General features: G+C 43.0%; 1 protein-coding gene across 7 annotated transcripts in view; it reads left to right on the forward strand.

The window, feature by feature from the left end:
- Window positions 1-15038, forward strand: part of Plb1 (phospholipase B1) — a 131812-nt gene that overhangs the window by 55258 nt on the left and 61516 nt on the right. For all 7 annotated transcript variants that reach the window (XR_012439640.1, XM_074049411.1, XM_074049408.1 and 4 more), the window contains 5 exons: window positions 248-319; window positions 2606-2669; window positions 11254-11312; window positions 12508-12581; window positions 14020-14063. Coding sequence is in view for 6 of the 7 variants with exons in the window: in XM_074049411.1 (XP_073905512.1) it covers window positions 248-319; window positions 2606-2669; window positions 11254-11312; window positions 12508-12581; window positions 14020-14063 (313 nt within the window). In the remaining variant the exon portion in view is untranslated. The remainder of the gene's footprint in view (window positions 1-247; window positions 320-2605; window positions 2670-11253; window positions 11313-12507; window positions 12582-14019; window positions 14064-15038) is intronic.

Here is a 15038-nt window from a genome sequence, read left to right on the forward strand (position 1 = left end):
ATGAACCTTCAGGGTAGAGAGGGCCAGAGATGTTGACTTGCAAATGGGACATTTCAAAGCATTAGTGAAGTCCTTCAGAGAGTGAGTAGATAGCACAGAGAAGAAAGGCCAGAGATGCTTTGGTCATCACTGAAAGAATGAAACGAATGTTCCAAATTGGCCAAAGGTATTGTTGGATGACAATCCCTATTTATTAAGGGATAGTGATTTCTGGATCATGGTTACAACATGTTACGTTCCTCTGCAGGAGAGTCCCTATCTGTTCACCTACAAGAATAGCAATTACCAGACCAGATTGCTACAACCTCAACGGACCGGGGTAAGGAAAGGTCTTCTATAATTAAAAACATGCAGATGAACCCTTACTAAGTCTTTGGAATCTTCCATCTGGTTCTTTATGTCCTATAACTCCATTTGCCCCTGGGTGCACTGAGGGGTACAGAACCCTGAAGATGGAACAGATGTCTAAAATTCAGTCAGGGCAGGGTGTGGGAAGGCAAAGGGTCAAGTGTGTGACTGGTCTTCTGGTGTCTGGAAGCAGATCTCCCTACAGTATCATCTTAGAACTGCCTCAGCAACCAGCTCCTGCAGTGTCACGGGGTGTCAGGGTGGTTCAGCACTACACTTGCATTACTATGTACCTACTACATATTAGGCACATATTTAAAACACAAAGAACCAGTTGTGATGTGAGACAAAAATGCCTCAGACCCTTCCCAAATCTCTGACAAGTTTTTCCAAACTTGTCTGAGCTCTAAGTTTGAAGAAAGTGAAGAAGGGGCAGAGAAATGTGGCAAAGTCTGGAGCTAGACAGAATGGGGACCAAAAGGTCTTAGAAGTCAGTCCACACCCACAGTGGTCACCTCATACTTACTCCTAACTTGCTTATGGTTTATTTCAGTCTTTGCTTTCTGATACTCCTGCTGAGAGTAGATAGGGCACCTTGACTCTGAGGAACACAGAAACACTTAAAGCTTGATATCTTTGTTCTCAGGGAATTAGGGACTGAGGTGGCTTGAGTTGAATTTGGTCCTAATCTTGCCTCCCTATTTTATAAAAGAGGGAGACTTGCTCCAATGGGTAGGGGCTGAGTTGGTAGCCTAGGCCTCCATCCCAAGAGACCCGTGAGAAAGAGTCTTGATTTATCAACTTGTCCCACCCAGTCTCACTGATAGCATAGCAATGAGAATGCATTTAGGGGGCAGTACGGCATAGTGAGGTAAGACAATTAGCTTTGGGTTCAAATCTAGATTCTTACTGGCTCTGTGTTAGTGAGCAAGGTACTTTGCCTCCACTGGTTTTTAAATCTGGGAAGTGACAGTAACAGTCTCACCACAGAGTTAGGAGATCGTAATGTTAGTAAATATGAAGCACTTATAATAGTATCTCACAAACCATGAGTTCTATATCAGTGTTGCTATTGATATCATCTGACAAAAGTCAGTAATACGTTCCTTCTTTAAATACATGATCCGTGTCTCTAGAATGTAAGCTCGTAAGGGATAGGACTCAGGACGGGGCATCCAGATAGCTATTTTTTGTTTGCTTGTTTGTTTGAGTCAAGGTCTTGCTGTGTAGCCCAGGCTGACCTAGAACTTGCTATGTATCCCAGACTAGCCTCAAACTCATGATCCTGAATCAGCCTTCTGAGCACTGGGATTATAGGTATGTGCCATCATGACTAGCCCCAATGGCTATTTGTTGAAAGCATAAGTGAATAGATGAATTCTAGGAATGGGAGATAAAAACATAAATAAAATATATTACCTGTCCCAAGGAACCAGTCTTGTAGAAAAACAGATAAGTCAACCAGTAATTATAGTATAAGGTAATAAAATTTTCATGGGGTAGTCTGGGAGCACAGAGGAAGGGAAACTCAAAGTTGAAGAAGGCTTTCCTAAGGGTGCTTGTAGCCTCTGCCTTGAAGGATGAGTAAGGCTGAACTAGATGGATGGAAGGATGAGAAAGCAGAAGGGAGGAAAAGGACAAGAGAGAGTATGGACAACTGCTTGGGGAAAGGCATGGAGTAATGGAGGGAGTACAGAGACTTTGGTCAAGACCTAGTTGTTTGGCACATCAAGAGTGCTCTTAGGCCATGAGAAGGAGAATGGACTTCAGGCTTAAGTTAACACAGGGTAGTTAATTATTTGTTCAGTCAACAAATAGTGTTGATCAGCTACTGTGCCAGGCACCATCCAGGCCTGGGGACACAATAATAAACAAGATAGACTGAAATCCCTGACTTCACCGAGAATTTGGAGAAGGGAGTGCCATACTTACATCCTGTTGAGAGAGACCACTCTGAGGGAACTCAGAAGGCTGGAGAGGAGGCCCACAGTACTGAAGGCCATGATGCAGGAGAGGGCTGCAATATTCCAGGCCAGAAATAGAAAAGGCCTCAACCCAGGCTAAGGATGAGGTGCCAGAGAGGAGGGGTCAGATTTGTGAACAATTTGTTGTGGACAATGGATATAAAGGAGATGGAAAATCTGAAAAGACACCAAAGCTTCCATCTTAAGTGATAGTTTCCAAAATGGAGGCCCACTTTCCTCCAGTTTCCAATTCAGTAAGATCCAGTCCTTTTTATTTCTTTTTCTCCTTCCAGGCAAGAGAAGGAGCAGAAGTCAATTGTATTGACAAGGACCCTTCTGACGAGATTCCCACCTCAGGTACACAGCTTGCATTCAGTGATTTTTAAACTCACTTGAGCCCTGGGATCATCCAAGTTAGAGCAACCTTAAGATGGCAAGGGATATCCACACAATCTGAAATGTTCCTGGCCTTGGGATGGGGGAGGAAGAATGTTCTGTTTGTGTATTGTAAGGTCATGCTTGTGTTTCATTATTCTTTAACTAAAATACTGATAACGTCATTATCAGAAAGCATTTATTGAGCATTGATCCCGTGCTAGGCCATATTCTACAAAACCCAATGGTAGTTGAGTATATTGGTGTCATATTGTCACTGCCTTGAGGCCTTGATGGGTGAATTCATTCCTCAAAAACAACAAGATTACCTTTAAACAGAAAGCAAAAGTAGCCAATCTATCATCTCTGTCCAAGGTATATGCAGAATGCACTCAAATACTGCACAGAACAGGAAAGCACAGTGTCTTACAAATGTGCTATTTTCAGTGCCTCTCAGTATGTCTAAAAGGTCTGGGGCTGGGCTCTGAATATGAAAACCCAGTTAATAACCATCTTCCCCAAGAGCAGCTGCCAAAGGGCTATGCCTTTTCTTCCAGGTGAGGCAGCCTGAGACTGATGGCTACATGCTTGTGATCTATGTACTTGTGAAAAATTGCGTGAGGGTCATATTGAGACCCATGTGACTCAAAAATTAGTCTGTAGTGGGTGATTGGATTTATTCATTCATATGTTAACTTATTTATTCACTTATTGAAGAATTACTGAGTGCCTCCTAACCCCCACTCCCGCTCAGGAGTTTGTGTTTCTATTGATCTATTGCTGTCCATGGCTTCAAGATTGTTAAAAAGATAGACAATTAAGTTTGGAGATGACATTTGTCTCGTTGTGCTGTGAGGAGAGTGAATAAGTGTTGTGGCTTAGCTTGCCCTTCACACACAGTTTAGCTTTGTACACTCAGATTCAGTCAAATAACTGGCAAGTAAGTTAAATATCTTCTCACCAAAACCTTGATATATAACTGACTCTTGTTCTAACCTGCAGTAATAGAATAGGTGGTTGTTTTCTGTTGGTATAACAAAATACCTGAAGTTAGGTGCTTACAAAGGAAAGAGGTCTATTTAGTTTATAATTTTGGAGACTGAATGTCCAATGTCAGGTAACCTATCTGTTTGGCTTCTAGTAAAGTTCTCCTTGGTCAGGTTACAGCATGGTGGAGGAAAGGGAAAGGAATTGACCATCTGCAAAAGGAGCCAAGTGTGTGTGGTGGCCTTGCTCTGTGACAACCCACTCTCATGAAAACTCACTTTGCAAGAGCAGCATTAATCCCTTCTGATAGTGGCACACCCAATGACCTAATTACCTTTCACTGACTCCATCTCTTAAAGATTCAACCACCTGCATATCTCTGCCTCGAAGAGCAAGCCTCCAGTGCTTGACCCTGTGGGGAATAAACCATTTCCAAACCATAGAAGTGACATATATCTGACACATGCACGCATTTGGTTTTAGACTTCTTGTCCCCACACTTGAAGACAAGTCATTCCTATTGGTTAGTTTACTAGCTGGGTAGGTTTTCTGTTGGTTTTAGAGACAGGGTCTCACTATGTAGCCCAGGTTGGACTTGAACTCACCATTCTCTTTTCTCTGCTTCCTGAGTACTGGGATTACAGATTTTCACCATATGCCCAGAGACTAGCTTGACTTTAACAGCAGAAATAAATCTTCATACACAGGCCCTCCCATAGTAAAAATCCTTATCCAAAGGTACAGATACGTGTGTATGTAGATCTATCTATCTATATCTAGAGGAGTATCAATCCAAATGCTTTAATACCCATGTTTTTTTCAGTAAAATAGTATCCATTCCTCTTTAATCTTATCACTCTGAAAGAATTTTGCAATCTGTATAGATTATGTTTCTGCCATGACAACTAATACACTAGAACATATCTCAACATCCATAAGCCAGATAAAAAGGGAACTACTTCTTCCTCCCTGACCCTGAAGATTATTGTTTATTGGTACTTGAAGATGTAAGAACAAGAAATCTCAAGACCTTAAGATCTAAAATACCTTGGTGATAGGAGCTGTTTGAATAAACAAATAGACTTAGGTCTCCCTGAGCTAACCAGGATGGCATGGAACCAAAACACTCGCTCTCTACAACTTGGGGGAAGGGCACAACCTGGGATGCACTTCTTAGATCCCTGGAAAGTTTCATTCAGAAAAATGGCCACAGTTAGGTGGACAATAACGAAAACCAGGGCTGGAGTTGCAATTCGAGCAGTAGAGTGCCTGTCTAGCAAGTGTGAAGCCCTGAGTTCAAATCTCATACAAAAAAATGAAAACCACATTTCATTATTGTACCATTGATCTATGATTGAGCATTCTAACCTTACTGAGAAGGTTGGAAAACAAAAACAAAACAAAACTCCTTTGATACTGATTGTGTTTCGAGTGAGTTCTTTCCCTCTTCTGGATATCATGTTTGTAATTTCCTATCAAAATGAAGTCATTTGACATGTATCTCATAAGAGCTGCTCATCTTGTCTCCATACCTTCAGTGTCTCAGCACATGGTAGGAGCCCAATAAATGTTTGTTGACTCACTCTGTATTACTGAGTATTTCTAATCCATCAACTAAATTCTCAGAGTTGAGAAAGATTTAAAAAATTGACCGAAGTGCTTTTCATTAAAACAATTTTCACTCTTATAACTACTGTGTGTTCAGAATTATTTTCCAAATCTTTTCTAGTATTTCTCTCAATCCACAGATACATGACTAAATATCACCAAGAGCAATATTTCAAAGAGTTTCCTTCTTTTCTTCCTTCCTCCCTCCTTCCCTCCATTCTTTCCTTTCTAATGCAGTACTGGGGCTTGAACTCAGGGCCTCATGCTTACTAGCAAGCATTCTACAACTTGAGCCACTCTGCCAGCCCTTTTTTGCATTGGGTATTTTTGAGATAAGGTCTTGCTTTTTATCTGGGCCGGCCTTAAACCATGATCCTCCTGATCTCTGCCTCCTGAGTAGCTAGGATTACAGATGTAAGCTTCTTGTGTTCAACCAATCAAGCTATCTACAATGAATCTATCTACAGTCTTTCCTTCCTTCCTTCCTCCCTCCCTCCCTACCTTCCCCCTTCCCTCCTTTCCTCCTTCTTTCCCTCCCTCCCTCTTTTCCTCCTTCCCTTCCTTCTTTCCTTCCTTCCTTTTCTGTCTTTGACAGGGTCTCAACATGTAGCCCGGGGTAACTAGAATTTGTGATCCTCCTGCCTCAGCCTTCTGAATACTGAGATTACATGGTACTACAATACCCGATTGCAAAACCAGTATTTTAAAAATAGGATATTTCCTGTCACTCCAGGCCATGGCCCCTGGTGGCCTGGTTGCCCCATTTGTGTCACATTTATGAGCTCATGGATGATGACTCTCATTCATTGATCTACAGGTCTTTAGAATTAGATATAGAGAGTTGATACAAGTAATTTTTTAATAACCAATTGGCATTTGGTAGCCAATAAAAAAAATAATAAAAGCTTGCAAGGTTTCCCCTCTGGTCAGTGCATATGTGCTATTTGTCAAGAGCTTTCTCCTATGAGCTTTACAGCTTTGTAAAGATTCACATCAGTATTTTGTCACTTGGCTGGTGGAGAGGCTCAAGTGATAGAGTGCCTGCCTAGAAAGCATGAGGCCCTGTGTTCAAGCCCTGGTACTGCTGAAAAAGTAAACATATATATTTTTAAAAAGCTTAATTTTTTTGTTACTTGCTGGTCCTCTCATATAATTGGAATAACTAAAAAAAAAAATTGGGGGTCTAGTATCTGACTTCAAGTTTTCTCAATGAGAGAAAGTGTCACTTTCTGCAAATAAGACTGACACTGAGGAGTGGAAAGAGTCATGACTTGTTGGACATCTATTGAAGGTGGCTATCTAGAAGTCAAGTTGCTAATTCCAGGCAGAACGAATAATCCACAGCTTCTAAAAATAGGGAGTCACAAGGCTAAAATGCTGCTATGTGCTGTTGTCACCCATAGTATAAACCAGAATGGCTTGTTCATATATTTTAAGCTATTCTTTTCTAAGCTTCCAATATCATATCTTTGACCCATTTGGTTATATTGAGCTTGCCAAAAGCTCCTATTTAAAGAATGCTGGTGTTACAGCACTGGGTGGTCCTGCACTTGTGGCTCATCTCCTCGTCAGCTGCAATACAATGTTCAGTGTAGGTCCTGATGCTGTTTCTATGGTCACCACCATCTGTTTATGGGTTTTGCGACGTGACCTAGCTTGCCATCAGCAAGGAATGATGCCCCACAGAGAATAATAGTCTGCTGTCTCTAGATGCAAGCATCCCACTGAGCAAGTTCACATTCATCCCCAAGATACAATCTGTTTCCCTGCCCCAAAGTTTTCTTCATTTAAAACTTTGGGAGCTATAAAAATTTTTGTCATAGAACCAGAGGTTTTAATTGAAGTTAGCGCTTTTAAAATTTAATGTCTGTTTTAATTGACACATAGTAATTGTACCTGGTTACAGGGTACAGTGTGGCAATTCGGTACACAAATACAACATGTAATGATCAGATCAGGGCAAATGGCAAATCCATCACCTCAGATCTGTATCACTTCTTTTTGAAGTTAACACATTTCTTAAGTTCCTACTATGTGCCTGGTGCACATTTGTCTATATTAACTCAAACTAAGACTCCAAAGCCAGGAACAAGGTTCCAGTCTTGTGCCAGCAAAATGCCATCATTGTGGAAGTCTTTTTATAAGTTCTTAAAATCAGAGAGCAAATAGGTAGGACAGCGCTGGCTGACAAGTGAGTTGGTTTTGCAGATGACATACCAAATGTTAAAGTTGGATAATAGAGGACAAAACACCAGAGTGCTTCTCCTGAGTATAGCTTTTTGTGGGTGGGGGGCAGTTTCCCCATTCTGTACTCTAGCGCAGTCTGCTTGCATTGTAATACTTCACCAGAGCTCTGATGGCCTTTGGATAAGAGGTTCCCTCTGTAGAAATTTTGATGAGTTATTGATATGTTTATCAACTTCTTTCAAGGTAGTGAACAGCTTGTGCCAGATAATGCTTGGCTAATCAACCCACATAAATTTAATCTTATCTCTAAATAGTTCTTTTTCCAAGGAGAGCAATTGCTAAAGTGCTTTGCATATTTATAGGCTGTGTCTTTATCATATAAGATGACATTAATAGAACTCAAAACAAGGTCTACAGAATATTAAACCAATGAAATGTATTGGGCTCTATCTTAACAAGAAAATCCCAGATGAGTCAACTCTTCCCACTAAGGCTTGCTTCATGTGACTTATTATCTCTTGCCGAGAATGTCACAGAATGGCCAACTGGAGAGTTCTCCCTGTAGAACCAATCTATTCAAACACACACACATGCACAGAGAAATACATGTGTATGTATCTTTGTATTTCCTTGTGTTTACTACAAATTTAAAAGACAGGAATGGTCAGTTTTGACTGCCTTTTTAGCAACCTACAATGATCAAACTTTGGAAACCAATCTGTCCATAACTTCCACATTTTACCATTCCCAAAGACTCACCCTAACCATGCCAGCCAGCTCTCAGAGAATTCACTCTGTCGTGGCAGTAAGAATGTAGTCATTGACTATCATCACCGGGAGCTAAAATAAACCACTCTGGAATGGAGGGGAGGGGTCTTATTTTCCATTTTGTTGCCTTTTTTGACTCATAGCCTGATTTCTCTGAGAAGAGGTCATTTTAACGTTCTCACTCTTAGCCCTGTAGGCATGTGCTAATGTGTGCAGCTGGCTTTATGATTTGATATTGTTCTTCTAACCACATAGTGTAGCTGTGGAAAGCTGGGAAGGGCCAAGCAAGCTATAATCATGTGGAGGGGTGTGTGTGTGTGTGAGTGTGTGTGTGTGTGTGTGTGTGTGTGCTTGAGGCATGGTGAGGAAGGAGGAGGGAGGACTCAGAAGAAAGACCATCAGTGACTCTAGAAGCTAAGAGGCAGGGCTGCAAACCCACCATCAGGTTTTGCAATGATAGACAGGGTTGTGTGAGCCAAGAGACAATTTGTACATACACGGGCAAAATGGCTCTGGTCTTTTCCACTACAAGTGCAGAAACAGACTGCTGTCAACAGCTTCAAAAATAGAAACGTGTCTCTACCAATAGTCCTCAAATGGTGGTACCCAGCCAGGACTGGCAGCATCTGTAGTACCTGGGAATTTGTAAGAATGTAAATTCTTGGATCTGCCCAGACCTACTGAATTAGAAGTTGTGAAAGTGAGGCCCAGTGTCTGTGTCTTAGGAAACTCTCCAGGTAGCCCTGATGCACAATCAGGTTTGAGGAATGCTGATGTATATATTTTTCACACATGCGTTTATAGTCATGTGTGTGTTAGTCTGCATCCTGTCCTAGGAAGTGGCAGGGACTTTTCCTTCCTAGTGACAATGAGTCCTCAGTGGGACTCTGCAGGCAGCCCAGAAAGAGGTGGTCAAGCTGTCTCCATGGAAGGAGACAAGACCCAGAGGGTCCTCTGAACACCCTTTCTGTTGCATGATACACAGGTATAATTATTAACTGTGATTTGGCTGTTGATGGGTGCTTTGGGTAGTGTGCGTGTGCGGGTGTGCGTGTGTTTTAGTCCAGCTGGATCAAAGGTGTCTTCTGTGATTCACTGCAGGTGTTAATAGGTTATCTTGACAAAGAAAACCATCAAGGAAGCCTCCTGGAGACAGCTTTCAGTTTACCAAGTATAAGCAATGGTCCACTGAGATGACTGGCTTCTTCCCTAGACTGGGCCACTCCCTGGAGCAAACTCAGTAGTAGGCTTCTTCCAAGGCATGAAAGCTATTTTAATGATTCAGTGCAGCTATATTGGACCACTAGAGACAACAGAAGGCACATGTGAGAGCAAAGATGAAGTTATGGCAAAGTCAGGGTGACCTTGGGAAAGTGGGGACAAGCTTATGACTTGAGGGACTGAGCTATATGTGGCATGAGGAAGTCTAGTGTGGTCCCCAAGATATACTTGGCCTCACATTGATAACTGTGTGGGGTAACAGGGGTAAATAAAGGATGGTGTATGTATGTAAGTAATTGCATAGGCAACAGTGTTCATGTTAGTCTATTAACTTGTTAGCTGGGCATGAAAGGCCTTTGGGTTCTAACTTACCTTTCCAGTGGTATTTTTGTCAGTGTCCTTTATAAACTTAACCCAAACTGTTCAGATAGCTGTGCTTTGTAGACGTCATGTGTCTTACCATACCATATCCACCCTACTTTTTTATCTATCATCGACCTCACTCACCCTCATTGCCCCCTCACCATTTCCCAGGGCCTGAGCCAAATGCTACTTTCTCCATGAAGTCTTTTTTGACACCATCCCCTGACACAGTGCTGGGGAATTTATCCCTCCAGTTCTAGACCTTCTTATCACACTTGGGCTTCCCAAGGCTATGAATTATTATAACTAGGGATGCCTTGCAAGACTTCCTTAGCTGGTGAGCCTCAGGAGGGTCTTTTTTCCAGTCTTTGGAGCACCAGGCCCGGCCGGTGTTCAACGTATTTGTTACATGAATAAATAGCTGCCAGGCCATATTTCAGAATTAAAAAATATACAGTAGAGGCAGTGTATGGAAAACAGTTTGGTGATTCCTCAGAAAGGTTACCATGAGCTTATCATATGACGCGCCAATTCTACCCTCAGTTATTTCCCACAAATAATTGATAGTGGGAATTCAAACACAGATGTTCATAGCAACCCCATTCACAATAGCTAAAAGTTGGAAACTACTCAAATGCTCTCCATTGTATGAATGGATAAGGCAAAATATGGTATTTTTACAACAGTGTAATACCATTCAGCTAAAAAAAAAAAAGGAAAGGAGTATTGATAAAAGCTGTAACACCGTTGAACCTTGAAGACATTATGCAAAATAGAAGCCAGACACAAAAGCTCCTATGTTATATGATGTATTTATATAAAATAGACAGAGTAGGTAAATCCACAGGACAGAAAGTAGCTTACTTGATGCTAAGGCTTGGGGAAGTAGGAAATGGGGAGTGACTGCTTAATGGATACGAGATCTCCTTTTGGAGTAACGAAAATGTTAAAATCAGATAGAGGTGGTGATTGCACTAAATGCTACTGAGCTTCATCTTAAAATAGTGGATATTATGCGATGTCTTTCACCTCCATTAAAAATGTCAGTGGTGCAAAAGTGTTGTCCTTTCACTTTAGAGAAACTGATCTCTCATATGTTTATCCTAAACATCATCAGAACCTAGAACTGATAAGTATTGATTCTGTCTCTACCATAATTTCTCCCTTGCTCCTAAGTCACTTTGCAAGGGCTCACCTTGTAGCACCTGGTGTCACCCACAAATGTGAGCAGAAGAGCCCATCTTAGCTCCCGACCCCTGCATCTAAGACTGGTACTGCTGAGCCCTGTGGACTGTATCTTTTGTCCACGGTGGATTGCTATGAAAACTGACTTTCCACTTTCCTGGAAGATGTTCATTGGTTTTGAAGGGAGATGGGCCCGGTGCTTTCCTGGAACTCCCACTTTCCATTCATTCCAACTTTGTCTTCTCAGTTCATAGGCTGAAGCCAGCTGACATCAAAGTAATAGGAGCCATGGGTGACTCTCTCACAGTAAGTTACTCCAATTGTAGAAAGAAAGCGTGAGATAGAAGATTTTGATGAATAGGATAGTGTGGAGGGAAAATGGAGAGAAGGGGTTTTTACCCCTTCTAGCTCTTAAATGTTGTTGTCTTGGGTCTTGATCTCTAGGCCCCTCCATTCAACCTGCTCACCCTAGCACCCAGCATTTCTTACACTCGTGTTTCCCCACCTCCATTCTAACCTCATCATTCCACTCCCAATACTGGAATAAAGGGAAGCACAGGAAGTGGAAGGGACCCCAAGGGAGCATGAATGATATAGTAACTAACCCCAAGTCACATGGCCCATCAGTGGTGGGACAGCATTGAGCTGGGTCACCCTGCTACAAGACTTGGTGCTTTGTTTTGTCCATGTAGGAGAACCAAGGTACCAAAGAGAGGACCAGAGAGTTGATGAGGCAGGAACAAGTGCTAATGGGGGACAGGAGGTAGGGGTGAGAAAACGGGAGCCACAGAAAAATCACACAGCTGCTCAGGACTTGAGGAAAGACAACACTTTGTGTGACAAACCTGGCAGGTAGCATCAGAATTGGGTACCAGAGAATGGGGACCATACCCTAGGGGGCACCTCTTGTGAAGCTCAGCCCTCATCCCAGCTGCCTGGGAGGCCCATCCTGCACATGTCCTTTGGAATGGTCTGCCATTCCATGCTTTGGGCAAGGAATGTGACCTCTGTTCCCACTGTTTTTTAAATGACCCTACTCTTAGTCCAGCAGGTAGGACTATGGGGTTTCACTTTATTGCTATTTTTAATTGTATATATGTGAGATATAATGATATGAAAGAATTATGGTATGTGTCACTTTATGATGCATTTTACTGTTTTTTAAAATGAGACATAGGACCCAGAAATATGTCCTTTGGAAAAAGGCATGCTACAGTCTCATTTCCAGAGCACTTTGCTCCATGCTTTCTTGGTCAGGGTCCGGTCAGGGTTTCTTGAGAGGAGGCAGAGCTGTGAACAGCACTAGGCTTTCCCAGTGGGAATTCACCCTCATCTCAGAAAAGACAGGATACACATTGAGATGTGAGGCCATATAGACTCTGTACTCTAGAGAGTACTGGGGTGGGACAGCCCCAGGATAAGAGCACAGACCTGCTGGCAGGTGGGTGGGCACAGAGTCCAGGGAAATCAGGATCACTCACCCTTTGTTTTCCCCTCTCAGGCAGGCAATGGGGCTGGGTCCTTGTCTTGGAACCTCCTTGACGTCTTGACTGAATACCGAGGCCTGTCCTGGAGGTGAGTGAGGGCACAGATAAGCCCTGAAAATCCCTGAGTCTTCTAGAAAACAATGTCTCAATGGGCCACTTAGTTCTTTTCCATTACAAACTTTTGGATTCAATAGTTGGAAGGTGGTTATCAGCTTCCAACCAAACAGGGTGTGCAAGTTGAACAGGAGTTTGGGGAGAAATTGCACAAATATTTAGGTTGGAGATTCTTCTTTGTCTTCCATTTCTCCCCCTGTGATGTAATCTCAGAAGGAGGCAGTGGCCTGTTAATGAACAGATCTTAGTCTTTGGAACCAGAGTTGTGCCTGAGCCCTAGCTATATATAACCTTGGGCAATTTATTTGGGCAAGCTCTCTGAGCTTATCTCCTCATCTTGGATGCATAGATAATGCTGCCCAGGCATTGTCTGAGGATTAGAGAGAATTTAAGTGCCCAGCCCAGTGCCTGACACAAAGTAGATCTAAATGACAGTTGGCCTCATTATTAAATGGCCTTCATTTTACAAAGCAGGAAACAAGACTCAGACAGGGCAAGTAACCTGTCTAGGATCACATAACCAAATGATAAAGAACAGGAAGCAGAGCAAGGGGTTTCTGACCCCTAAACCTGCCCATTCCCCCACTGTGGGTTGCTTGGTGCAAGCTCATTCCTACTAGCCTGTGATCCCATGCAGCCACAAGCTACAGGTGAGCCAGACTCACAGTGTGTAGAAAGGCCAGCTCTGGCTCATTTAGTGTTTCTTCAGCCTGGAAACCAGTGTCTCCATCCCACACCAGCTCTAACCTCATACCCTCCCTTATGTTGCTGCACAGTTAAATCCCAAACATTCTGGGAACATTTTAGATGATCCCAGATATACTTGGCACAGAGGAGGGCTATATAGAAAAGCAGAGACTGCAGTCCAGCCCGGAATGCTACGTGCTTTCATGCCTAGAAGCCCATCTACACTTGATCTCCTTGAAAATTTAGCACTGGCTTACTCTCTGCAAGGTACCCTTTTAAAGATGCCTTTCCCAAGCCAAACAGAAAGAGAAAGATCAGGGGAAACGTTCAAAACAAAAAAACAAAACTTTTTTCACTAGCAGTAGTAACGTGAGGCTGTAGTGGCTTAGTGGGTGCGGGGCGGGGCGGGGCGGGGGGCGGCTACAGAAGGACCACTGTCACTTTGGAAGGCAGGGTGTAAGGGACCAGTTTAGTTCTCCCTGCCCCCACATCAGAGCACATTTAAAAAACAAGAAAAGCAGCAATGCCACTTTAAATCCATGTTTTGTTTGGATGTTCTGGGGCGGGAGTTGTATTCTGGTTTGCTTTTCAGTTCTACAGAAACGATGGGGAGAGGGCGGGCCCCGGGGTGTTGGCAGGAGAAAGGTCTGTCCTGCTCGCGTTTGAAATGTTTTGGCGTCAAGGGCATTTTAAACCTTCGCTTTCTTTCTTGACTCCATGCACAGTGGCGGCGGCGATCAGAACATCAGCACGGTGACCACGCTGCCCAGTGAGTACGCGCGGCCGGCCGGGACGCTTTGGCTGGGCTCGGTGCACCTGCGCGCTGCGCGGCTCCCCCTGGAGGCCGCAGGCCTCGGAGCGCAGCGGGAGCCAGAGGTGGGCAGCAGGGGGCGCTGCTTCCCCGAGGCTGCCGTTTAATCCCCAGGAGCGGGATTAAAGCCATGGATTTGGGTTTTGTTTTTAAAGAGAAATTGTCTTTGTTCTAGAAAGAAAGAGTAAGAGAATAAGGGCAAAATAGTTTCTGCCTGGCAGCGAGGGGTTGGGGGGGAAGGGGAAGAAGAGGGGAGAAATGACCCAAACAGTGTATGCACATATAAATAAAAGAAAAAGAAAGAAAGAAAGAAAGAGTAAGAGAGGAAAAGAGAGCTCCGATTTTTATGCGCCACTGCGATTGCAGGAGGAGAAGATGAAGCTACCTTGTGCAAACACGCCCTCTTCGGGGCTCAGCATTTTCCTTAATTACTGCACCAACAACCTGCTAGGAAAGATTTTTTTAAAGCCTGGCTACATTCTCTGAAAGGTGTGGTCTTAGTTATCTTTTCATCCTCTTTAGTGCAAACCCATCAAAGTGCTTGTTCTTAAAGTACACCTGCAGTAAATGTTTACATTGAATTCTTTCCCTTTACAATCTGATGAATAATATTGCCCGAAAGGGATTTGAATGGTCTTATTTTCCTTGACTTCTCTGGTTCATATCCCTTTGTAATATACCTTGAGGAGCTAAGAAGTTCTTTGAATTTTAGATCACTGAGGCTTCATTTCCACATAGGCAGAACTGATTAGACTTCACATTTGTTATGTTTTGGTTATTGGCAGATTGGGTTGAATTTAAATTCAAAATGACAAAATGCTTTTTCTGCTCCATTAAAACAATTGTGTGCCATAAGTACTCCCTGTCCTCTTGATTTCTAGGTTTATACACAAGAACTATAAATAAGCTCCCCATTGCTAGGAGATGGCTTAG

This window comes from Castor canadensis, chromosome 12 (assembly GCF_047511655.1).
Source record: "Castor canadensis chromosome 12, mCasCan1.hap1v2, whole genome shotgun sequence".
Classification (NCBI taxonomy): Eukaryota; Metazoa; Chordata; class Mammalia; order Rodentia; family Castoridae; genus Castor; species Castor canadensis.